A 23904-nucleotide genomic window follows, 5' to 3' on the forward strand; every position below is an offset into this window, starting at 1 on the left:
TTATGTGTTGTGGGGTCGGAGGAGCAGTGGGGGCGTTATGAAGGGAGGAAGAAACCGCGTAAGCCGGCCAAGGAGTCATCGGAGAGTTCTCCGGTTACTCCCTTGCATACGGACACGTCTTCTTCTTTTCTCCCTCCATCTCAGCTCCGACGTATGGCTCCTTTCCCTTTTGGTGGGGTTTCTCGCTCCTTCTCTTCACTCAATCAGTTGAGTGTAGAGGAGGGGGCGAGGTACCCCGACGTACAGTTGCAACCCCCCCCCCCCACTAACCCGACTTTTTTTTTTCTTCAGGTTTGCATGCCACGGGGGACGATCTTGGTCGGGTCTGGTACCCGCTGGGCCTCCAGGGAACACAGAGTGTTCAGGGGCTGCTAGATCATCTCGCGAGGGGGGGGCCAAGCCGGTAACACATGGCCCGGTCACGACTACCACCACTACAGTATCTACGCCGGGTTACATGGCTCCTCCCCACCTGGTATATACCCAATGTGGCTATGGTAACCCCGACAGCTGCTGTGCAGGTGCCGCTGCCGGGTGTACAGAGGAGGGTCTTGACGCTGCCGCCTGGTTTTGCCGCTCTTGCTCCAGCCCCTGACTTCCGGTGCCCCAAGAGCTCTCCTTTAGACCTACTGCTGGTGCTGAGAACGCTGCTGGTTCCCGCTCCGCCACCCGTACCTGTGATCACCGCTCCTGTACCAGTTCCTGCCCGTGGTGTGGGGGGGCGCCCCCCCCCCCCAGGTCCTTCGGTAACTGCCCCGGCTCCTTCCTGGATGGAAGAACTGACGGTGGTCCTGAAGAAGCTGACGAAGAAGAAGAGGAAGGTGTTGTCTTCGTCGTCGTCTACTGCCGCTGCTTCCCCTTTGACTTCTAAGGCCCCACAGCCGAGGAAGAAGAAGGTAGCCTCCTCCCCCCTAAGAAGTCTTGTTCCGAGACCTCTAAGGGTCCGTCCCACTCTGTTGGGATGGTTGAGACTTCCACTTGTCCTCCTGTTCCTTCGGGAATGCAGCCTGTCTCTCCTTCCGCTGCTTTTACTAAAAAGAAGAGGGAAAGAAATAAAGTTTTGTTGGGTTCCTTCCCATGTTGGGGTGGCTGGGAATGAGAAAGCTGACCAACTTGCAAAGTCTGCGGTCAGCTCCCCAGAACCCACAAGATGCCTACTACCATATCAGGATTGTATCCTCTGGTAGGTCAGAGAATTAAAAAAATGTTGGCAGTCCCAGTGGGAGGATATTTTAACTAATCAAAAAATGCATTGTATCACGTCATCAGTGTCTCCTTGGTCATATCCGTATATGCCAAGGAGACAGGAAACGATGTTGTGCAGATTGAGGATTGGACATATAAGACTCACCCATGGGTTCTTGATGTCTCGTGAAAATCCTCCGTTTTGTGAGAGCTGTACTGTGCCCCTGACTGTGAGACATTTGCTGGTTGAATGTCCCAGACTTGTGAATTTGAGACATAGGTTCCTGTCTTGTGGATGTAATATAGAGCAGTTATATATCTTTATGAGGGAGGCTGGCCTCCTCAACAAAATTTAGTTTGTTCATGACACTTACCTGCCAGATATATATATAGCTGTATTTTCTGACGACCGACAGAATTTCAAAACTCCCGGCAAACGCAATGGTCGGCCAGGTGGTTAGTACCCATTCCCGCCGCTGGGAGGCGGATATCAGGAACCATTCCCATTTTCTATTCAGATTTTCTCTGTCGCCGGTATTGTAAACACCTGTTTCCAGTACCACCGCTTAGGATTTTGAAAACTCCATTTGTCACTAGAGTATTTTGATTGTCTTTTGGCTTCGGACTTGGCTTTGTGACTTGGCATACGCTATTGTGGTTTGGATTTGAATTTGCTTTTGACTATTCTCAGAATTGAGATGTCTGGATCTAGTTCTACTAGTTTCAGAGTGTGTGGGGTAGAAGAGTGTAAGGTGAGGCTACCGAAAGCCTCGGTAGATCCTCACACGGTATGCATGAATTGTAGAGGGCATGTTTGCTTGTTGGATGATAGGTGCAAAGAATGTGAGGTTTTGACTAATATTGAATGGAAGGCATATGAATCTTACATTCGTAGACTTGAGCGTGACAGAATTAGGAGGTCTTCCTCCAGGAGTGCTTCTGTCAAAAGTCAGGGGGCTAAAGTTCCCCAGTCTAACTAACTGTAGAACCTGTTACGCCTAACCATGTAATTTGGCCTTCGGGCAAGGAAGTGATCGCTACAGAAGGGAATGCCCTTACTGGAATCGATTCGGAACCTTGAATCGAAAATGCTCGTGCTACAATCTAATGTGCAAAAGTGTAGTGATAGTGTTGGTGCCCCTAGTAATGTGGAGGGGGCGTCAGATCGGCCCTATAATGCCTCTAGGTTGAGACCTCTGTCGGACTCCCAGAACACAGGGAATGGACATGTCGAAAGCCGAAGGAGGGTTACGGGAACTAAACACCGGTCTGGCGTCCCTTCGGCAGAACCTGAGGACGCATCCCAGGCTGCCAAAGATCATGTGCAAGCTCGAATCTTGAAAGAGTGCTTCTCTTCCTCCGAGACGTCCTCACCTCATCGCGGGTGGGATTCTTGGAAGGCCTCTCCAATCGAGAGTGGTAAGGAGGACGTGAGTTGTCGCACAGGCAGCCATCGTCTTTCTCGCCCTCTTAGGAAAGGTCTTACGGAAGAGGACGCTTCATCGGGAGATCGAGAGCGTCCTCCGCCTCGATTTACGCTTCGTTCTTCCCCGGAAGACTTCGAAGACAGTACCCCACAGAAGAGATTCAGGACGCTTTCTAAGCGTCCTGATTCGAGTCCGGAGAGAAGGAAGAAGGCGTCCCCTCACCCATCTTCTTCTCAATGGATCATTCCTTCACATGGATCTTCACCATCCAAAAAGACCCTAGTAGCGATTCAACAACAGTTAGATGCGTTTTTCGCCAAGAAAGAAGCAAGATCACGTCGTCGTAAGAAAGATCTATGGCTACCTGTCAAGAAATCTAGGCGTTCTCCTTCTTCTTCTCTTCGTTCTTCGTCCTCTCCTGATTCGTCGCCTTCTAGACCTCATCGACTCATTCAGGAATGCGCAAGCACTCCTGTTGATAGAGTCTCTAGAAGTATCGGTGAAAGAGACAAAGACACTAGATGTCGCACAGGCGGCCGTCGTCTTTACCAAGAGTCGAAGAAAGTTCAGAAGGCTCGCTCTGACGTCGGGTTGGAAGAATTCGATGTCGGGTTGGAAGAAAATAATCATGGTTTTCAAGAACAGGAGGAGAGTATTCAACACAAGAAACGCCTTGCTCATCAGGACGCTTTTCAGGACGCTCGTGAGGACGCTTCTCTGGACGCTCGGTGTCCTAGACTAGGAACTCGCAACGCTGGTTCAGAAGATAATGAACGACTTAAAAGTTATGACATTTTACGATATGAGGACGCAGATGAGGACACTTTTGAGGACGCTAGGCATCCTACAACTCAAGATCGAATTAAAGAAGCTTTGACACGACGTCCATCACGTCAGGACGCAGATGAGGACGCTTTTGAGGACGCTAGGCGTTCTACAACTCTAAATCGATTTAAAGACGCTTTGACAAGACGTCCATCACGTCAGGACGCAAGTGAGGACGCTAGGCGTCCTATAAGTCAAGGAAATTTTAAGGGCGCTCGTCATCCTTCACATCAGGACGCTCTCCAGGACGCAATTGAGGACGCTTTTGAGGACGCTAGGCGTCCTACGCGTAGAGACACCCTAGAGAGAATGGAGCAGGACGCTCGTCAGAAGTGTAAGCGCCCTATGCTTCAAAGTCTTCGTAGAAACTACAATATGGGTGCTCGCCAAGAGAAAGTTATCCAGGACGCTCCGTATGACGTTCGTTTGGAAAAGCCGGAGAGAAACTCAAGATTGATAGGAGAACATAACCGGGTCTCCTCTTCAAAATTTATTTTGAGTACAAGACTTCGGTTACAAAAGGGAGGTAACACTTCAGTATCTTCTCACTCGATCCAGGACACACCTGCGTCTCCCTTGGAAGAAGAGGAATCATCAAGCGATCCTGGCCCGGAGGATGAGGAGGAATCTGCAACTTCATCCTCCGCAGACTATAAAACTTTAACTCGCCTCTTAAAAGACAAGTTTCAAGCTCCAGTCCCTCTCTCTCCGCCTTCGCAGCTAACTTCATCGAAGGCAAGAAAGACTCCAAACTTTGTTAAGATGGCCACTTCGCTCTCGACTAAAAGGGCATTTAAAAGAGTCCACGATTGGATGGAATCCAAAAAGGCGAAGGGCAAGACTTCATTTGCCCTTCCCCCCACAAAGCTTAGTGGAAGATCAGGGAAGTGGTATGAAACAGAGGAAGAAGCAGGTTTAGGAATCCCTTCTGCCCAAGGTGATTTCGCCAACTTAGTGGACGCACCTAGAAGATCTTACCTTCCATCAGCAAAAGTATCCTGGACGATGTCAGAAACAGACCACCATCTCAGAGGAATTTACAAAACACTAAAAGTTTTTAACTTACTGGATTGGTGTTTGGGGGTCTTAGATATGCAGTCTAGAAGCCCAGATTCGATTTCCTTGGAGGATTTATCGAGTATATTATCATGTATGGACAGGGCAGTAAGGGATGGCTCTGACAAACTGGCATCACATTTCGCGTCGGGAGTCCTTAAGAAACGCGCACTTTACTGTAGCTTCACAGCTAAGTCAGTGTCACCTGCACAGAAGGCAGAACTGTTGTTCGCCTCCTTTTCTGCTCATCTTTTTCTTCAATCGATGATAAAGGACTTGTCAGTTAATCTCCAAGAAAGAGCGACGCAGGACCTATTATCTCGGTCTTCGAAACGTCCTACTGACCAGATATCTTCCCGAACCACACAAGCTTCCAGGAAGAATTATAAGCCCTTTCGTGGAAGGGCTTCCTCGAGAGCCTCTACTCGAGGGAGGAGTTTCCCTAGGGGCAGAGCCCCCTCAAAGACCAGGGGAAAGAAATGACTTATCGGCCCTTCAGGCACCGGTCGGGGCGAGACTCACTCTCTTCACAGAAGCATGGAGGATAAGACGGGGGGGGCGAACTCTTGGTCACTCGAAGTGATCGAGAAAGGTTACAAGATCCCGTTTCTCTCAAAGCCTCCATTAAGCATGGAACCGATAGACCTATCGCCCTCTTACCAGACTTCAAAGCAACAGATCTTGCTAGATCTTTTGGATCAAATGTTGGAGAAGAGAGCGGTAGAAAGAGTTGTATCTTTAAACTCCCCAGGCTTCTACAACAGGTTATTCCTGGTTCCGAAGCAGTCAGGGGGATGGAGACCTATCCTAGACGTGAGCAGGCTGAATCTTTTCGTAAGGAAAGTAAAATTCACGATGGAAACTGCACAGTCTGTTTTAGCATCGCTGAGACCAGGAGATTGGATGGTGTCCTTGGATCTCCAAGACGCCTACTTCCATGTTCCGATCCATCCTCGGTACAGGAAGTTCCTCAGGTTCGTCTTGAAAGGACAGGTCTTCCAATTCAGAGCTCTCTGCTTCAGGCTGAGTACAGCTCCTATGATATTCCCGCTTCTGATGCGAAATGTAGCAAGATGGCTCCACCTTTCGAAGATAAGAGTCTCACTCTACTTCGACGATTGGCTGATCTGGTCGTCGTCGAAGGAAAAGTGTCTGGAGGACCTTCACAGACATTACAGCTGACGGAGGCCCTAGGCCTTCTTGTCAACTTCGAGAAGTCCCATCTGATTCCTACATAGTCCATCGTGTATCTGGGGATTCAGATGGATTCAGTGGCTTTTCAAGCTTTTCCATCCATGGAACGTCGGCTGAAATGCTCAGAAAAAGTATTGGTCTTTTTAGAGAAGGAAATATGCTCGGCGAGGGAATGGATGAGTCTGCTGGGGACCATTTCCTCGCGGGAGAAATTTGTTTCCCTGGGAAGACTGCACCTCAGACAACTCCAGTTTTTCTTAGCAGACAACTGGAAGAACAAGGAAGACCTAGACAAGATTTTGAGAATCCCTCATTCGGTCAAAGATCATTTGAAGTGGTGGTTCGATCCCGTCAAGCTATCGGAAGGAATGTCCCTCAAAGTTCTGAGCCCCGACCTAGTGTTGTTCTCAGACGCATCCATGACTGGCTGGGGAGCAACACTGGGGGAGGAGGAAGTGTCAGGCCTCTGGAGAGGGGAACAGAGGTCCTGGCACATAAACCTCAAGGAATTAGAAGCAATTCGATTGTCACTTCAATTCTTCGAGTCAAGGATTGTGAGACGAATTGTACAAATCAACTCGGACAACACCACGGCTCTCACGTATATCAAAAAACAGGGAGGGACTCAATCTCGGTCCCTGTATGAGATAGTGAGAGAAATCTTACTTTGGGCGAAAATAAGAAATATAACGATCCTGACGAGATTCGTTTCAGGACAGCAGAACGTCCGTGCAGACCTTCTCAGCCGTCAACATCAACTGCTTCCAAACGAATGGACTCTCCACCCAGAGGTTTGCAAAGAGTTGTGGAAGCTTTGGGGACGCCCATTAGTAGACCTCTTCGCGACAGCGAAAATGAAGAGGCTTCCTATTTACTGCTCTCCGGTTCTCGACCCAGGAGCAATAGCGATAGATGCCATGCTTTGGAATTGGAAGGGGATGGATCTCTACGCCTTTCCACCATTCAAACTCCTGGGAGAGGTAATCCGGAAGTTTGCGGCGTCGAAAGGAACAAGAATGATGCTGATCGCCCCCTTTTGGCCTGCAAGCGACTGGTTCACAGAGGCCATGTCATTTCTGGTGGACTTCCCAAGGACCCTTCCAGAAAAAATTGATCTACTCAGACAGCCCCACTTCGAGAGGTATCACAGAAACCTCTCCGCTCTGAGTCTGACTGCATTCAGATATCGAAAAGTTGGCCAGGGCGAGAGGTTTTTCAAGATCGGTGGCAAGAGCTATTGCCAACGCTAGAAGAACATCCTCTCAAGCCATTTACCAATCGAAGTGGGCTGTCTTCAGAAGATGGTGTAGAAGGAAAAATATTTCCTCCTCCACAACCTCTGTGAGCCAGATTGCTGATTTCCTCCTACATCTTGGGAATATAGACAAACTTTCAGTGCCCACGATTAAAGGCTACAAAAGCATGTTGTCAACGGTCTTCCGACACAGAGGCTTGGATTTATCAAAGGATAAGGATCTTCACGATCTTTTGTAGTCCTTCGAAACCTCAAAAGTTCCACGAAACAAGATTCCCTCATGGAACTTGGATATTGTCTTAAAGTTTTTATTGTCAAGCCCATTTGAACCTAAGCATGCTGCCTCTTTGAAAGACGTAACTAGAAAAGCTGTTTTCCTAACCGCTCTGGCAACAGCGAAGAGGGTTAGCGAAATTCAAGCTATGAGCAAGCATGTGGGTTTCAGAGAACAATGCGGTGTGTTCGCTGAGTCCCTCGTTCTAGCTAAGAATGAGAACCCATCCAACCCCTGGCCTAAAAGCTTTGATATCAAGGGGTTATCAGAGATCATCGGACGAGAGCCAGAGAGAGTTCTGTGCCCTGTCAGAGCTCTCAAATTTTATCTGGCAAAACCCAAACAATGTAGAGGCCTGTCGGACAACCTGTGGTGTTCCGTCAGGAGGCCAGAATTACCAATGTCTAAGAACGCCCTAGCGTTCTTCTTGAGAAGCACCATCAGGGAAGCTCATTCGTCCTGCACAGATGGTGATCTTAAACTTCTGAAAGTTAATGCTCACGAAGTTAGAGCTGTAGCTACTTCGGTGGCTTTTCAGAAAAATATGGCACTCAGTGATATCCTGAGTGCCACATTTTGGCGAAGCAACTCTTTGTTCGCTTCACACTACCTCAGAGATGTGAAGGCGACATATGAGAACTGCTACTCGCTTGGACCATACATTTCCGCAGATACAGTATTGGGGACGAGAAGCAGCACGAACCCCATCCTTTAGGAAATGGATGTGTGTGATTTTAATTATGGTTTTGTTTTTTATGGTTGTAGGGTCGGCCGCTTGAGGCGGACTTCCCTTTAATTAGCCTAAAAGTTATGGGACTAACTTTAGTTGGGCTAGGTCAGGTGGTATTTCTTATGCTTCGTTGTCCTCAGAGTATGGTCAATATGGTCTAGTCGCATTGTGGTAACGCTCCTGTTGACAGATCATCTAGAACTATCCAGCTTATACAGGTCACTACCTTGCTGGAAATTCTAGTAAAGCAGAAGCAGACTTAGGTGACAGTAATCACGAAGTCAGCTATGCTAACAGGTAAGGAACCAAGATGTCAATCACCTGCATGTTATGTTTCTCCAAAATCCTTCTATTCTGTCCCTTCCCACCTCCAATGGTGGGAGTCAGCTATATATATATATCTGGCAGGTAAGTGTCATGAACAAAATGATATTGTCATGATACAATAAAGTTTGTTCATACTTACCTGACAGATATATATATAGCTGTATTCTCTGACGACCGACAGAAATTCAAAACTCCTGGCAAACGCAGTGGTCGGCCAGGTGGTTAGTACCCATTCCCGCCGCTGGGAGGCGGATATCAGGAACCATTCCCATTTTCTATTCAGATTTTCTATACCACTGTCCCCTGAGGGGAGGTGGGTGGGTACTTGAATATATATGATTATATATATCTGTCAGGTAAGTATGAACAAACTTTATTGTATCATGACAATATCATATTATATAATAGAATATCTATGTAAGAGTTTATATATTTGAACAAATTTATTCATATACAGTGTTCCCCCCGTATTCGCGGGGGATGCGTACCAGACCCCCCCGTGAATAGTTAGAATCCGCAAATGTTTGGAACCCCTATAAAAGCGCTAAAAACAGCCTATTTCGTTAGTTAAAACTTATGAAAAACCACTAAAAATGTTCATACTTGGTTTTTTTAATAGTTTTATCACAAAAAGTGCATTTTATGATGAAATTGATCACAAAAATTAGGAATTTGTGGATATTTCTCATTGAAAAATACCGCGAATGTGCGAATTTTCCGCGAATAATGGAGGGAAACGTTCCCGAGAGAAATCCGCGAATGTGTGAGTCCGCAAATCCGGAGAACGCGAATACAGGGGGTCCACTGTAAATATATTTTTAGATTTTTTATATTAAATTAATTTAAGATTTAATTCTATTTTTATCTAAATTTATTTCAGTGTCAATAACCGAGATGTTGTGACACCAGTTTTAAACAGACATAATTAATCAATCAAGGAAGAAGAAGACGGGGACCGTCTGGCGCCAGAGGTTCTGCCTCGACGCCAGGTACCGTCTCGGCCTCTCGTTCGTGAGAGGTACCGAGTGTACGGTCGCCCCCGGGTGACTGTGCAGCCAAGACCCAGGCAACCGAGTTTGCTCGGCGCCAGGATCCAGGCATGGAGCGGAAGACTGGTGAGAGTCGCCCAGGTGACTCCCACCAGGCCAGCGATCACTCGTGTGGTGAGCCACCGGTACCCAGGGTTAACGCGACGGTCCCAGACTGGCCGCAGGCTGAGACAAAGAAGCGGTCCCCTCGGTTGCCTGAACCAGCCTCTGCTGGTACCAGCGGCATGACATGCCATGAGGACAGGCCTCGCTCCCACCGCGACAGCAGACTCTGCCAGTCCCCTGACCGTCGCTCCCACCTTCTGAGCCTACATCGGGTTTGGAGTCGTTCTGGGGACCCAAAAAGGAACCCAGGACGACGACGGGTCTGCCGCGATCAGCCTTGGCCAACAGTGTGCTGAGCCAGGTGGACGCTCTCGTCTCCGGACAGGAGGGTTCGCTTCGGTCCAGCAGGTCGTCCAAGTTTCTTCCCCCACCTCTACTGCGACAGGGGCAATTCTACGTGCCATCGGAGGACCCTATGCCGCCCAAGCAGGTTAACCCAGAGCTAGCTAGGCTAACCCCCCCCCAGAGCTAGCTAGGCTAACTCTGGGGATCTCTCTTCAGCACCTGCTGTCAGAGAACCTCTGGTTCTCGCAGTAAGAGGCACTTGTGTTGGAATCGTCTGCAATGGCAACATTCCAAGCAGTCTCCTGGATAGATCTGTGGTCCCTCACAGTGTCTAAAGTCGCGGCCTCTTCGGGAAACATCACTCCTGAAGGGGACCCAGCTTTCGTGAGACTGTGCCAGTCTGGAGGTAGGGCTATCTCCTACCTGGCCCACCAGATGGCCAACCTGATTCTGAGGCGTAGGGACGCTGTCCTCACTCGAGTAACCAGGTCGGCAGGGCGTGAGGCGGCCTTGGGTCTTCACAACGGACCGGTGCGGAATTCCTCCTCTCTCTTCCCCAGAGAGATGGTGGACGCTGCGGGGGAACAACGGCACACTGACGACAGTGACCGTCTAGTCCACCAGGCAGTCTCGAAGGCGGCTGGGCAGCCTCGAGCTATTGCGGCTAAACCCAAGAGTTTAGCTAGCGCTTCCTCTGCAGCTAAGACGATTGCTTTGTCGAAGCCAAGAGGAAAGACTCTGCCTTCGACTTCGACTGTAAGGAGCGACAGTAACCAGCCCTCCTTCTCTCGAGGAGGAGCTGAGAAGAAGTCGAAGAGAGGAGGGAAACGCTAGGGACGGCATTCCCCCTCACCTGCTGCCAGAAGTTGGGGGGGTGCCTGGCGAGCCATTGGGCAACATGGCAGTGCTACAGAGTGGAGATCTGGATAGTAAACGTCCTTCGGGAGGGATATTTACTACCCTTCGAGTCTCGGCTACCCCTCACCTCCAACCCGGTCCATCTACAGACGTACGTAACTGGTTCGGCCAAGGACGTGGTGCTTCGGCAGGAAGTAGAAGCCATGCTGAGCAAACAAGCTGTGGAGATCGTATGGGATCAGTCACCGGGCTTCTACAGTCGACTTTTCCTGGTGGAGAAGTCCTCGGGGGCTGGCACCCGGTGATAGATCTCTCTCCCTTGAACCGATTCGTTTGCCAGACCCAGTTCACGATGGAAACGACAGGGTCAGTGCTCGATTCCATCAGGGAGAACGACTTCATGCTTTCTGTGGATCTGAAGGATGCGTATTTCCAGATGCCCATCCATCAATCCTCCAGGAAGTACCTCCTCTTCATCCTCGACGGGACGGTGTACCAGTTCAGGGCACTTTGTTTCGGTCTCTCAACCGCCCCACAGGTGTTCACGCGAGTGTTCACTCTGGTATCGGCTTGGGGCCACTCGGTAGGGATATGTCTTCTGAGGTATCTTGACGATTGGTTGGTCCTGACGAGCTCCCTCTCGCAGTTGCTACAGGACAGGGATCAACTCCTCAAATTCTGCCGCGATCTGGGAATCGTAGTGAATCTCGAGAAGTCAGATCTCGAGCCCAAGTAGAGGATGAAGTACCTCGGTATGCTGATCGATATGGTAGCAGGGCGAGTCATCCCCGCAGACTCGCAGATCAGCAGGTTCAGGGAGGCAGCCAGACAGTTCCTGTCCCTACAGTAGCAGCCAGCTCAGCAGTGGCAGGTTGTGATCGGTCACCCGTTGTCTCTCGAGAAGTTAGTCCCTCACGGGCATCTTCACCTGCAGTCTCTTCAGTGGAGACTAAAGGAGAGTTGGTAATAGGCAAGAGACCCATCGTACTTCCCGTGTCTCTCACGGAGGAGGTGAGGCAGGACCTAGCCTGGTGGCTGGACGACGGGAACCTCAGTGCCCCCCAGAGATGTTACTGTTTTCAGACGCTTCGACCAAGCGATGGGGCGCACACCTGGAGTTGCTGGCTGCAGGTGTGTGGGATCATCACGACAAGCGCCTTCACATCAACATCCTGGAGCTCTAGGCAGCGTTCCTCACTCTCCAAGAATTCCAGGACCGTCTGATGGGACACTCAGTGGTGTTGATGAGCGACAACACCACAGTAGTGGCGTACGTCAACAAGCGAGGAATGTAGTAGCAGACAAGCTCAGCCGTCAGAATCAGGTGATAGGAACAGAGTGGTCCCTTCACCCAGTCGTGGCAGGTGGATCTGTTCGCCACCCGGCACAACAGAAAACTCCAGTTTGTTCATGAAACTTACCTGTCAGATATATATATAGCTGTATTTTCTGACGTCCGACAGAATTTCAGAATTTCAAAACTCGCGGCACACGCTGGGAGGCGGATATTAGGAACCATTCCCATTTTCTATTCATATTTTTTCTGTCGCCGGTGCTGTAAACAACTGTTTGCAGTACCTCCGTCTAGGATTTTTGGATTATCTCGCTTAAAATTATCTGGATTGACTTTTGGTATCGACTCTGGATTGTTGGATTGGCACGCGTAATAGTGGATTGTTTTTTGATTTTGGATTGGCTTTTCTGTGTACATGATGTCAGGATCAAGTACAGGAAGTTTCAGAGTGTGTGTGAGGAGTGAATGTAAGGTGAGGCTTCTTAAACCTTCAGTTGATCCTCACACAGTTTGTATGGAATGCAGGGGGCATATTTGTTTGGTTGATGATCGGTGCAATGAATGCAGGGATTTGTCAGATGATAAATGGAAGATGTATGAGACCTATCGGCGTAAATTGGAGCGTGATAGAGTCAGGAGGTCTTCCTCCAAGAGCAGTTCTACAAAAGGTAAGGAATGTAATATTTCTCCTCCTCTAACACCGGTAGATTTTGTTCAACCTCATCCTGTGTTGTTGCCTTCAGGCCCTATTGCTGTGTCTGGAGAAGGTAATCCCCTTTCTCTGATTCTCGAGTCTATTCGCGCTCTTGAATCTAAAGTGTTGGCCTTAGAAACTGGCCCTGTGAAAGTTTGTGATCGTGCCCCTAGTGTTGTGGAGGGGGCGTCAGATCGGCCCCATAATGCCTCTAGGCCTAGACCTCTATCGGACTCCCAGGACTCAGGGAGTGGGTATGTCGAAAGCTGCAAGAGGGTTACAGGGGCTCCCCACCGATCTGGCGTCCCTTCGGCAGGCCTTGTTGCTAAGTCCCAGGCTGTCAAGGAGCGCGCACGGGCGCGTGTCCTGAAGGATTGCTTTTCGTCCTCCGAAGCATCCTCCCCGCGCAAGGGGTGGAGCGCTCGGAGAGACTCTCGTCCGCTGAAAAGGACTTTTCGTTTTGAGGACGCTTCACATCCTGTATCACCGCTTTCTTCAAGTGACGTTTATGACGCTTTTCCTCCTCAGAAGAGAGGTAGAGTCTCAACCGACGAGGACGCTGGGTTGCGCGCACAGGCGTGTTCCCCTGAGAAGCAGGTAGCTGTACCTGCGAGAAGGAAGGATGCGTCCCCTCGCCTTCTCGCAGGGTCAGTCCTGCTCCTTCTACTTCGTCACCTACGAAGAAAATCCTTTTGTCCCTTCAGGACCAGATTTCGTCTCTCATGGCTCAAAGGACTCGCCCAGCAGCAGTCGAGCCTAACCGGAGAAAGGACGTCAGGCTGCCCGTCAAGAGGACGAAGCAGTCTCCTTCTCTCTCGTCTCGTTCGTCTCTCTCTCCTCCTCCGGATCGTCACCGTTCTCGTTCTCCTGATAGATCTTACGCTCAGCAGGACGCTTTGCGCTTTCGACAGGACGCTTGCTACGTGAAGCAGGACGCTCGGCAGGACGCTCGGCAGGACGCTCTCCGTTCAAAGCAGGACGCTTTTCGGACAAGGCAGGACGCTTTTGAGGACGCTCAGCAGGACGCTTTTGGCGCCTCTCGTCAGGAAGCTCGTGCTTCCTCTCGTAGGGACGTGTCTAATAGTAAGACAGTCCCCGTCGTTTCAAAGGACGCTCAACGCTCACAAGACGTCCGTCCTTCAACAAGTTTTAAGGATCGTCGTAAGGACGAGTCCGTGCCTGAAGCGGTAACTTCTAAACAAAGGAAGGATCAGCGGAAGTCTTTGTTTAGACCTAAGCCTGCTGGACGTACGCCCTCTCCGGATGGACGATCTCCAGTTCCTCTTAGAGAAGAAGGGGAACATAGTAGTCCAGCGAGTTCAGTCGAAGAGGAACCTCCTGTAGCTTCGTCTGTCTCAGACTATAAGGTTCTTGTGCGGCTGTTACGTTCGTCCTTCGGGGATAAGTTTCAGCCGGCAGCCCCTAGGTCTCCTCCCTCTCAACTTTCGTCTTGTAAGTCAGTCAAGACTCCTGAGTTTGTCGAGATGAAGACGTCGCTTTCAACCAAGAGGGCTTTCAAGAAGCTCCAAGACTTTATGTCTCAAAGGAAGGACCAGGGCAAGACCACTTTCGCCCTTCCTCCCTCTAGACTCTCCGGGAAAGGAGGCATTTGGTATGAAACCAAGGAGGACGTGGGGGTGAAGGTTCCTTCGTCCGCACTTGGGGACTTCTCCAGCTTAGTAGACGCCCAGAGGAGGTCCCTCTTATCATCTGCAAAGGTGTCCTGGACTCCTGCGGAGACGGACCACCACTTGAAAGGACTGCTGCGCACGTTGGGAGTCTTCAATTTCTTAGACTGGTGCTTGGGAGTTTTGGACCTTCAGTCTAGAAGCCCTGATTCTCTCAGTCTGGGGGAGCTGTCCAGCGTGTTGTCATGTATGGACAAGGCCGTCAGGGATGGTTCGGAAGAGCTGGTTTCTCATTTTGGAACAGCTTTCCTTAAGAAAAGAGCTCTTCTTTGTAATTTTACCGCAAAGTCGGTTTCTCCCGCTCAGAAAGCGGAATTGCTCTTTTCGCCTCTTTCGGACCATCTCTTCCCCCAGGCTATGGTGAGAGATCTTGCGACTAGTTTGCAGGAGAAGGTGACCCAGGACCTCTTGGCACAGTCTTCAAGGCCCCCAGCAGTTCCTTCTACATCTTCGTTCGTGAGACCCCCGAAGAAAGTCAAACCCTTTCGCGGAGCACCCTTCTCGAGAGCAGCTCCTCGAGGGAGAGGTTTTTCAAGAGGAAGAGCTTCATTTAAGCCAAAAACAACCAAATGAAGATCTTGTCCTTCAGACGCCAGTCGGGGCCAGACTGAAGTTCTTTGCGGAGGCATGGAGGCAGAGAGGGGCGGACCCTTGGACTCTCAAGATCGTAGAGCAAGGGTACAAGATCCCCTTTTTACATCCTCCTCCTCTAACATCAACTCCCAGAGACCTCTCTCCGTCTTATCAGGGAGAGAAGAAAAGCATCCTTTTCGATCTTTTAGACCAGATGGTCGAAAAAAGAGCGGTGGAGCAAGTCGTGGACCTGGGGTCACCGGGCTTCTACAACAGGATTTTCCTGGTGCCGAAGCAGTCGTCGGGTTGGCGCCCAGTCCTGGATGTGAGCAGGCTCAATCTTTTTGTGGAGAAAAACAAGTTCAAGATGGAGACGCCTCAGTCAGTGCTAGGAGCCTTGAGACCTGGCGACTGGATGGTGTCTCTAGACCTGCAGGACGCGTACTTTCACGTCCCCGTCCACCCTCTTTCAAGGAAGTACCTGAGATTCGTCTTAGGCAACAGGGTTGGCAATTCAGAGCCCTTTGTTTCGGTCCTCAGCTCCCCCGTCCCCGATGGTTTTTACAGTAATAATGAGGAATGTAGCGAGGTGGCTGCATTCTTCAGGGATCAGGATATCTTTATACCTCGACGATTGGTGATCAGCCCATCGTGTATCTGGGGATTCAGATGGATTCAGTGGCTTTTCGGGCGTTTCCATCCCAGGAACGTCAGCAGCTAGGCTTAGAGAAAGTCTCAGCCTTCCTAGGGAGAGAGGCTTGCTCTGCGAGGGAATGGATGAGTCTGCTGGGCACCATTTCCTCGCTGGAAAAGTTTGTCTCCTTGGGAAGACTGCACCTCAGGCCTCTTCAATTTTTCCTAGCGGAGGAATGGAAAGCCAAGGAGGACCTGAATGCAATCCTAAGGATCTCAAACCCAGTGAAAGACCACTTAAGATGGTGGCTCGACCCTCAGAAGTTGCAAGAGGGCTTATCCCTAAATCTTCTGAGCCCCGACCTAGTGTTGTTCTCAGACGCTTCCATTTCGGTTGGGAGCAACACTAGGAGGGGAGGAAGTGTCAGGCCTCCTGGAGAGGGGAACAGGGTAGCCATGGCACATCAATGTGAAGGAGCCGGCAGCGATCTTCCTGTCGCTGCAGTTCTTCGAAGGCAAAGTGTCAGGCAAGGTCATTCAAGTCAACTCGGACAGCACCACAGTCCTTGCATATCTGAAGAATGAGGGAGGAACTCACTCCCGATCCCTTTTTCTCCTAGCAAGGGAAGTTCTGCTATGGGCAGACGTAAGGCAGATCAAGATCCTGACGAGATTCGTGGCAGGGGTACAGAACGTCAGGGCGGACCTTCTCAGTCGTTGAAATCAAATTCTGCCAACAGAGTGGACCTTGCACCAGGAAGTCTGTCAGCAACTATGGAGACTGTGGGGACGTCCTCTAGTCGACCTGTTCGCTACGTCGAGGATGAAGAGGCTTCCTCTGTATTGCTCCCCGGTCCTGGATCCAGGAGCAATTGCGGTGGATGCGTTGCTCTGGAGCTGGACAGACCTAGATCTTTACGCCTTTCCCCCATTCAAGATCATGGGGGAAGTCATGAGGAAGTTCGCAGCTTCAGAAGGGACAAGGTTGACTCTGATTGCCCCGATGTGGCCAGCAAGAGAATGGTTCACAGAGGTCATGACTTTCCTTGTGGACTCCCAAGAACGTTTGCCCTGGAGGAGAGATCTACTCAAACAGCCTCACTTCAAAAGGTATCACCAAAACCTCTCCGCTCTGGCTCTGACTGCGTTCAGACTATCGAAAAGTTGGCCAGAGCGAGAGGCTTTTCGAAAGCAGCTGTGAGAGCAATCGCTAATGCTAGAAGAGCCTCTTCAAGAGCTGTCTACCAATCAAAGTGGGCCTCCTTCAGGGCATGGTGCAAAAAGGAAGGAATTTCCTCTTCCACGACCTCTGTGAACCAGATAGCAGATTTCTTGCTTTACTTAAGAAATGTGCAGAAATTGGCAGTCCCTACAATTAAGGGTTATAGGAGTATGTTGTCGGCCGTTTTTCGACACAGAGGACTGGACCTCTCTGACAACAAGGATCTCCACGATCTCTTAAGGTCGTTCGAAACCTCCAAGATTCCACAGGCAAGACCACCCTCATGGAACCTCGATGTGGTTCTTAAACATCTAATGTTAAGTCCCTTTGAGCCTCTCCACGAAGCTTCTCTACGGAACTTGACGAAGAAAGCGCTTTTCCTAACTTCTCTGGCGACGGCGAAGAGAGTTAGTGAAATCCAAGCGTTCAGTAGCCTAGTGGGCTTCAAGGGGGACAACGCTGTCTGCTCGTTGAGCCCAACTTTCTTGGCTAAAAATGAGAACCTGTCTAATCCTTGGCCCAAGAGCTTTGAGATCAAAGGTATGTCGGGTCTCGTGGGTCAAGAACCAGAGAGAGCCCTGTGCCCTGTCAGGGCTCTCAAGTTCTATATTCATAGAACTAAAGAGATAAGAGGTCCCTCAGGTAATCTCTGGTGCTCGGTGAAAAGACCAGATTTGCCGTTGTCGAAGAATGCTGTGGCTTTCTTTTTGAGGGACGTCATTAAAGAGGCTCATTCATCTTGCCAGAAGACTGATTTGAGCCTCTTTAAGGTGAAAGCTCACGAAGTCAGAGCCGTAGCTACTTCTCTTGCCTTCCAAAGGAATATGTCTATCAAAGATATTCTTGATAGCACCTTTTGGAGGAGCAATTCCGTATTTGCCTCACATTACCTCCGGGATGTGAGAACGATTTACGAGAACTGTAGTTCTTTGGGGCCATACATTTCGGCAGACACAGTTTTGGGGGCTGAAGGTAGCTCTCTCCCTATCCCTTAGCTTAGTTTAGGTTAGTTTTATTGTTGTGTTTTTGGTTGATGGTGAGATCTTCTGTGGAAATCTCCCATTCTTTAGTTTAACTGTCAGGGGTTTTTTGGTTAGTTGGTCAGGTGGTGGTCGGTTGCTGTGTTACTCCCATATGTTTGGCTCGATGGTCTTGTCACATTGAGGTCACGTCCCCGTTGACAGAGCATCCAGAGTGCACCAGCACTACAGGTCTACACCTGGCTGGCAACTCTGTTAAAAGCAGAAGCAGGCTTAAGTGACAGTAATCACAGAGTCTACTTTGCTAACAGGTAAGGAACCAAGAAGTACATCATTTACTTAATTTAAGTTTCCTAAAAAATCCTATTCTGTCTCTTCCCACCATCCGAAGGTGGGATTCAGCTATATATATATCTGACAGGTAAGTTTCATGAACAAAATGTTATTGTTATAATACAATTAAGTTTGTTCATACTTACCTGGCAAATATATATATAATTAGAGTGCCCACCCTCCTCCCCTCAGGAGACAAGGGTCATGAATAAAATATGAATAGAAAATGGGAATGGTTCCTAATATCCGCCTCCCAGCGGGGGGAATGGGTACTACCACCTGGCCGCCCACTGCGTGTGCCGCGAGTTTTGAAATTCTGTCAGACGTCAGAAAATACAGCTATATATATATCTGCCAGGTAAGTATGAACAAACTTAATTGTATTATAACAATAACATGTTTTCTACTCCATTGTGCCGGACCCATGGGCAGCTGCAGAGGATGCTCTTCAACATCCGTGGGACAACCTCTTCGTCTACGCCCTTCCCCCGTTCTGTCTGATTCGCAAAGTGATCAGCAGGGTGCTGGTCACCGCGAATCTTCGGATGATTCTGGTGGTGCCCAAATGGCCTCAGGCTGCTTGGTATCCGGACCTGCTGGCTCTGCTCGCCGAAGCACCAAGAGAGATTCCCCCTTGGCACAACCTCCTGTCCCAGCCACACGTAGAGCGGTTCCACCGGTAGGTTCGGTCCCTGTGTCTTCACGGCTGGCTGTTATCCACCATCTCTTGCAAGCGAGAGGCTTTTCTCATCGAGCAGCAACAGAGATGGCTGGGTACCTCAGACAGTCCTCTGCAGCTGTATACCAGGGAAAGTGGGCCGTCTTCTGTAGTTGGTGTCGTAGACGGGTTCTCTCTCCTCTCAGAGCCACTCTTCAGCAGGTAGCGGATTTCCTCGTCTTCCTTCGCCGAGAGAAGCTCCTCTCCGTCTCCGCAGTTAAAGGCTACAGAGCCGCCCTAGCCCTAGTCCTTATGCTGCGGGGGATGGATATCTCCTCATCCTTCGAGATCTCCCTCCTTATGAAGAGCTTCGAGAGGTCTTGCCCACCCAGGGAACTCAGGCCCTCGGGGTGGGATGTGACTCTCGTCCTTAGGAGTTTGACTCGAAGACCCTTCGAGCCACTCCGAGAGTTGTCAGGCAGGGATCTGACCCTCAAGACCCTCTTCCTGCTGGCCCTGGCATCGGCGAAGAGAGTAGGGGAACTTCTTGGTCTTTCCTTCAATGTTAAACATTCCAGGGTTTGGGGATCTGTGACACTCGACTTCGTCCTGGACTTCGTAGCGAAGACTCAGAATCCTTCGGTCCCTGATGGCTGGTTTGAGTCATTCACGATCCCCTCCCTGAAGAACTTCACCGATAATGATGCGGATGAGATGCTGCTTTGTCCTGTGAGGGTGCTACAGCGCTATCTGAAGAGAACTCGGCACCTCAGGCCTGAGTGTCGAGCCTCTTCGTTAGCACTGGGGTTACTAAGAAAGAGGCATCCAAGAACACACTTTCTTTCTGGCTGCGTGAGGTAATCAGGAGGGCGTACAAAGCGGATGGTAGTGACGACACCCGAACCCTTCATCCGAGAGCCCACAAAGTCAGAGGTATTGCTCCAACCCTTGCGTTCCGCAAGAACTTCTCCGTGGCACAGGTTCTGAAGGCAGGTGTTTGGGCCAACCAGACCACCTTTACTTCCTTCTACCTTTGGGATATTACCCACAGGTCCTTGGAAACCTTTTCCTTGGGACCCATGGTGGCTGCTCAACAAGTTGTGTAGCTTACCCAGCACCCAAGCGGACAGAACAGCATCGCATCCTTGTGTGACTGCATGAATGGATGAGTAAAAGAGTGTGTGACCGGCTTCTCTTCCTCCTCTTTTTCTCCCCCTCTACATGTGGGCAGAGGGCCGCGGTCGTCACTACGCTGAACAGGAATTAGATGCAGGTAAGCTACTCAACCGAGCTCCAGCCTATCCCTTTCAGTAGGGATAGGTGCGTTTATCCACCACTCCCCTTCAAGAGGGGGTGGGGGGAGTGGGAGCCAACAAGAGACAGACCCATAACTTCATATTGGCTCTTTAAGTAGGAACTAGTTCTTGCTTGCTATTTATAAGAGGTACACTTGCCTCCCTCTTATAAATTTGGTCCAGAGGTCTGGCCACTGATCCTGCAGTGCACACCCCGAACAGCTGGGCAGAAGGTAGGATCATTTCCTCTGCTCTTACGACCAGGGAAGGAACCAGGGTCGGACGAACACCAGTCTGTTCATAAGGCTCAGATTCCACCCACCAATAAGTGAGTCTTCCTATTGTTAAGGGACCGAGGGTTTGTATACGTATCGGAACAAATGACAATTGGTCGAAAATTTTATTTTTCCTAACTATACAAACTTGAGGTCCTTTACACTTTGTCCCACCTCATGCCAACCCTCACTCTGTTTTTTCTTGGGCCTAAAGCAAAGTGACTCCTCTCCTCTCTCAGTCGCGTGGACCGCCGACTGCCTGACAAGTAGTTAACTACCGAACCCCCTTGTTCGAAACTTATGACTGGTTCCAGCTGCCGCTAAGGTACATTCCTATTGTTAAAGGACCTCAGGTTTGTATAGTTAGGAAAAATACAATTTTCGACAAATTGTGATTTTAATATTTATTCCAGTCTTGAAGAAACATAATTTAATAACTGAATTTTTCTTTCCAGAGACAAAAGGAAGTTGCCAAGTTATTTTAACAGCAGCTTTGTGTGTTATTCAGCCATTTGCAGGAGAAAGTGAGGAAGAGAAATTTACTTACCTTCTTTCCCTTTTAACAAACACTAGACTGTATATTAGGCAGAAAAACCTGCTTCATCCTCTGCCTTCAGTTAAAAAAGTAAGTTTATAAAATTTATCTCATTTGTCATATCTTCTTACCTTCATTTTTTCATAGCTAACCTTGTTATTTTTGTTTGTAGCAAATATAAAACTGAAGTCATCAGTAAATTTTTTTTCTTTTTATGAATACTATAGTAAACTTTCTTGTCTGGTAGTATTTAAACAACCAGAACCAGTTACTTGACAGTTCTAGAAACCAGCACATATTCTTCAACTGCCACTAAATCAAGAATTATGTAGAGAGAGAGCAAGAGAGAATGTTTGCTTCTTTCACAAGAAACTGATGCATTTGCTTTTTATCTTTCACTGGACAGCTTTTTTTCATTTTCTGTGTTAAGTGGACAAACAGGTCTTATGTAAGCCTTAATAGGCAGTTGGTCAAATCTACTACCCCTCCTTTGTGTGTGTAGGATAAGGTACTCCACTACTCTGAAGTCATCTCCCTCACACTCCCCTTCATCTTCCTTGCATCAGCTTTACTTTGGTGAACTTTTTCATTACCTCAAGGCCAAGAGTATTCACAGATTTCTTCTATTAACCGCGACAGAACATTGTTTCCGAAGTAGCTCTTGCCTCAGAGATTACCACTTCTCTGGGTTTTAGGTTTCTGCAACTGAACTCTGAAAGGAAATTTCCTTTCATTTTGTTGCTACCCAAAGTTTAACAAACTGTTGGTCTTAGGCAACTTGATTAGTGCCTCCAGTGAATCTCTTAGGAAATTTCATTGACAATTTTGACTTGCAAGATTGTCTTTTGCTTGGTTATTTTTTGTAAAACCATACAAAAAATATTCCCTAGAAAGGCTGACCTAATTGCTCTCCTTTTTATTCTACCTGGGCATATAATTTTCATGACTTCAAATACTCTTATGTTTATGGTTTTGAAAAGATGGTAACCAGTCTGAGTAAGACTATGCTCAAACTAACATAATTGTTTATAAGATAGGAGCTCTGTCCACTCTTGTTACTTTCAAAAGCTGTGTTGTTTAGATTGATGACCATCAGTCAGAGATGTCCAGTCAGTCATACCTACATCATACCTGCAGTACCTATGAGTTGCCACTCATAGGCACTGCAATACCACCTTGATAGAGTTTTTGCTATTTTTCAGTCACTATTTACATTCAATCCATCCTCTTTGTTATCCACTCATTGTCAGGGCAAAGTAAGGTTAGCTCAACCCAGACTAGGTGTTATGCTTATATGGACAGCACTAGATCATATCAGCCCTCCATGGGAGGTATAGTATCTTTGCCAGAGCCTAATGAGGCATTTGTCAATGACAGCAGTTTTTCTGATTGAGGTTATCTGCATGATGCACTAATACCAAAGGGCTCAAGAGTCAATTTCTTTTGTACTGATGTCTTACCATAGACTTTTGTTGACTCGTGGGTTGTAATCATGTCCAGTATTTTTAATTTCTTTCTTTCTATTTTACATATACAGTAATTATAATGAGTGTCCCATACTTTGTTGATCAATTGGAATTTTATCTATATGCAATTTTCATGTAATTACATATAGATACTTCCATTCCAAGGTACTTTTCCTCATCTTTCGAGGTTGTTTTAGATTTCTCCTTTGCTGCAGGTGTACCGAAAGAGTAAAGAGCTTTGTCTTAAACTTGATAGTATGGTTAACTAAATTACAGTGGTACCTCAAGATACAAAAGGCTCAACTTACGAAAAACTCGAGATACGAAAACTAATACGAAAAATTTTATGGCTCTACATACGAAAATTGCTCAAGATACGAAAGGTTGTTGCTGTAAAGTCCGAGATTCGCCCGGACCACCGATAACAATTTTGAAACTCGCATGCCACCAACTGAGTGGACTCGCTACCATCCTCCTGCTCTCCCATTGGTTCCTGATGCTAGTCACTGCCATGAGATCCTTCTCTCCTATTGGTCAGCATCCTTCCCATCATGCATCTACTACGTAGGAGCGTGCCTCAGCCACTCGTCCCAGCATCGTTATCGTACGCACGCGGTATTCGTTTGTTCTAACGATTTCATTTATTAACGTAAATTCTTTAGTGATTTCGTTGCAGTATACGTACTTTATCGTGTTGTGTGAGAACTTTACTCTTCTTATACGTAAATTACGTACAGTATATACGTAGTCATAGGTCCCAAGAAAGTTGAAATTCACGGAAAGAAGAGGATGCTCTCTTTGGAGACGAAGATGGAGATTATAAAAAAGTATGAAGCTGGTATGCGATTGAGTGTGATCGCCAAAGAATATGGCCGAAATCCGTCGACAATAGGCACCACCCTTAAGCAGAAGGATGTCATCAAAGCGGCTTCCAAGGGCGTCACTATTTTGTCCAGCAAGAGGAGCCACGTGCACGATGAGATGGAAAGGCTTTTTCTTGTCTGGATAAAAGACAAAGAAATCGCTGGCGATACGATAACGGAGACGGCAATCTCCCATAAGCCAAGCGCTATTTTTGACGATTTGATTGCCCAGGCCGAAGACAACGGAGGAGAAGGGACATTAACGCCTACCCCAGAGTTCAAGGCTTCGCATGGGTGGTTCGAGAAATTCCGTAAACGGACTGGCGTCCATTCGGTGGTGCGGCATGGGGAGGCTGCCAGCTCGGACACGAAAGCGGCCAAAGCCTTTAAAAAGATGTTCAACGAGATGATGACCAAGGAAGGCTACAGTTCTCAGCAAGTCTTCAACTGTGATGAGACTGGCCTGTTTTTTAAAAAAATGCCTCATCGGACGTACATCACGGAGGAAGAGAAGAAGCAACCGGGCATAAGCCTAGACAGGCTTACGCTCGCACTTTGTTCCAACGCCAGTGGGGGATTGCAAGGTGAAGCCTCTACTGGTGTATGATTCCGAGACTCCTCGAGCCTTCAAGGCCCACAAAGTGCTTAAGGAGAAGCTTCCAGTGATGTGGAGAGCTAATGCGAAAGCCTGGGTAACGAGGCTTTTGTTCACGGATTGGGTAAATCTGTGTTTCGGCGCGACAGTGAAGAAATTCTTGGAAGAGAAGCGCCTCCTTCTGAAATGTCTGCTGTTGTTGGACAATGCCTCTCCCCACCCTACTGGCC

General features: G+C 48.6%; 1 protein-coding gene across 1 annotated transcript in view; it reads left to right on the forward strand.

Moving 5' to 3' along the window:
- Positions 1-23904, forward strand: part of LOC135215795 (uncharacterized) — a 235650-nt gene that overhangs the window by 137164 nt on the left and 74582 nt on the right. Inside the window, exons 8-9 of the mRNA XM_064250746.1 lie at positions 20671-20840; positions 21953-22081. Coding sequence (XP_064106816.1) covers positions 20671-20840; positions 21953-22081 — 299 coding nt within the window. The remainder of the gene's footprint in view (positions 1-20670; positions 20841-21952; positions 22082-23904) is intronic.

The sequence above is a fragment of the Macrobrachium nipponense genome, chromosome 5 (genome assembly GCF_015104395.2).
Source record: "Macrobrachium nipponense isolate FS-2020 chromosome 5, ASM1510439v2, whole genome shotgun sequence".
Taxonomy (NCBI): domain Eukaryota; kingdom Metazoa; phylum Arthropoda; class Malacostraca; order Decapoda; family Palaemonidae; genus Macrobrachium; species Macrobrachium nipponense.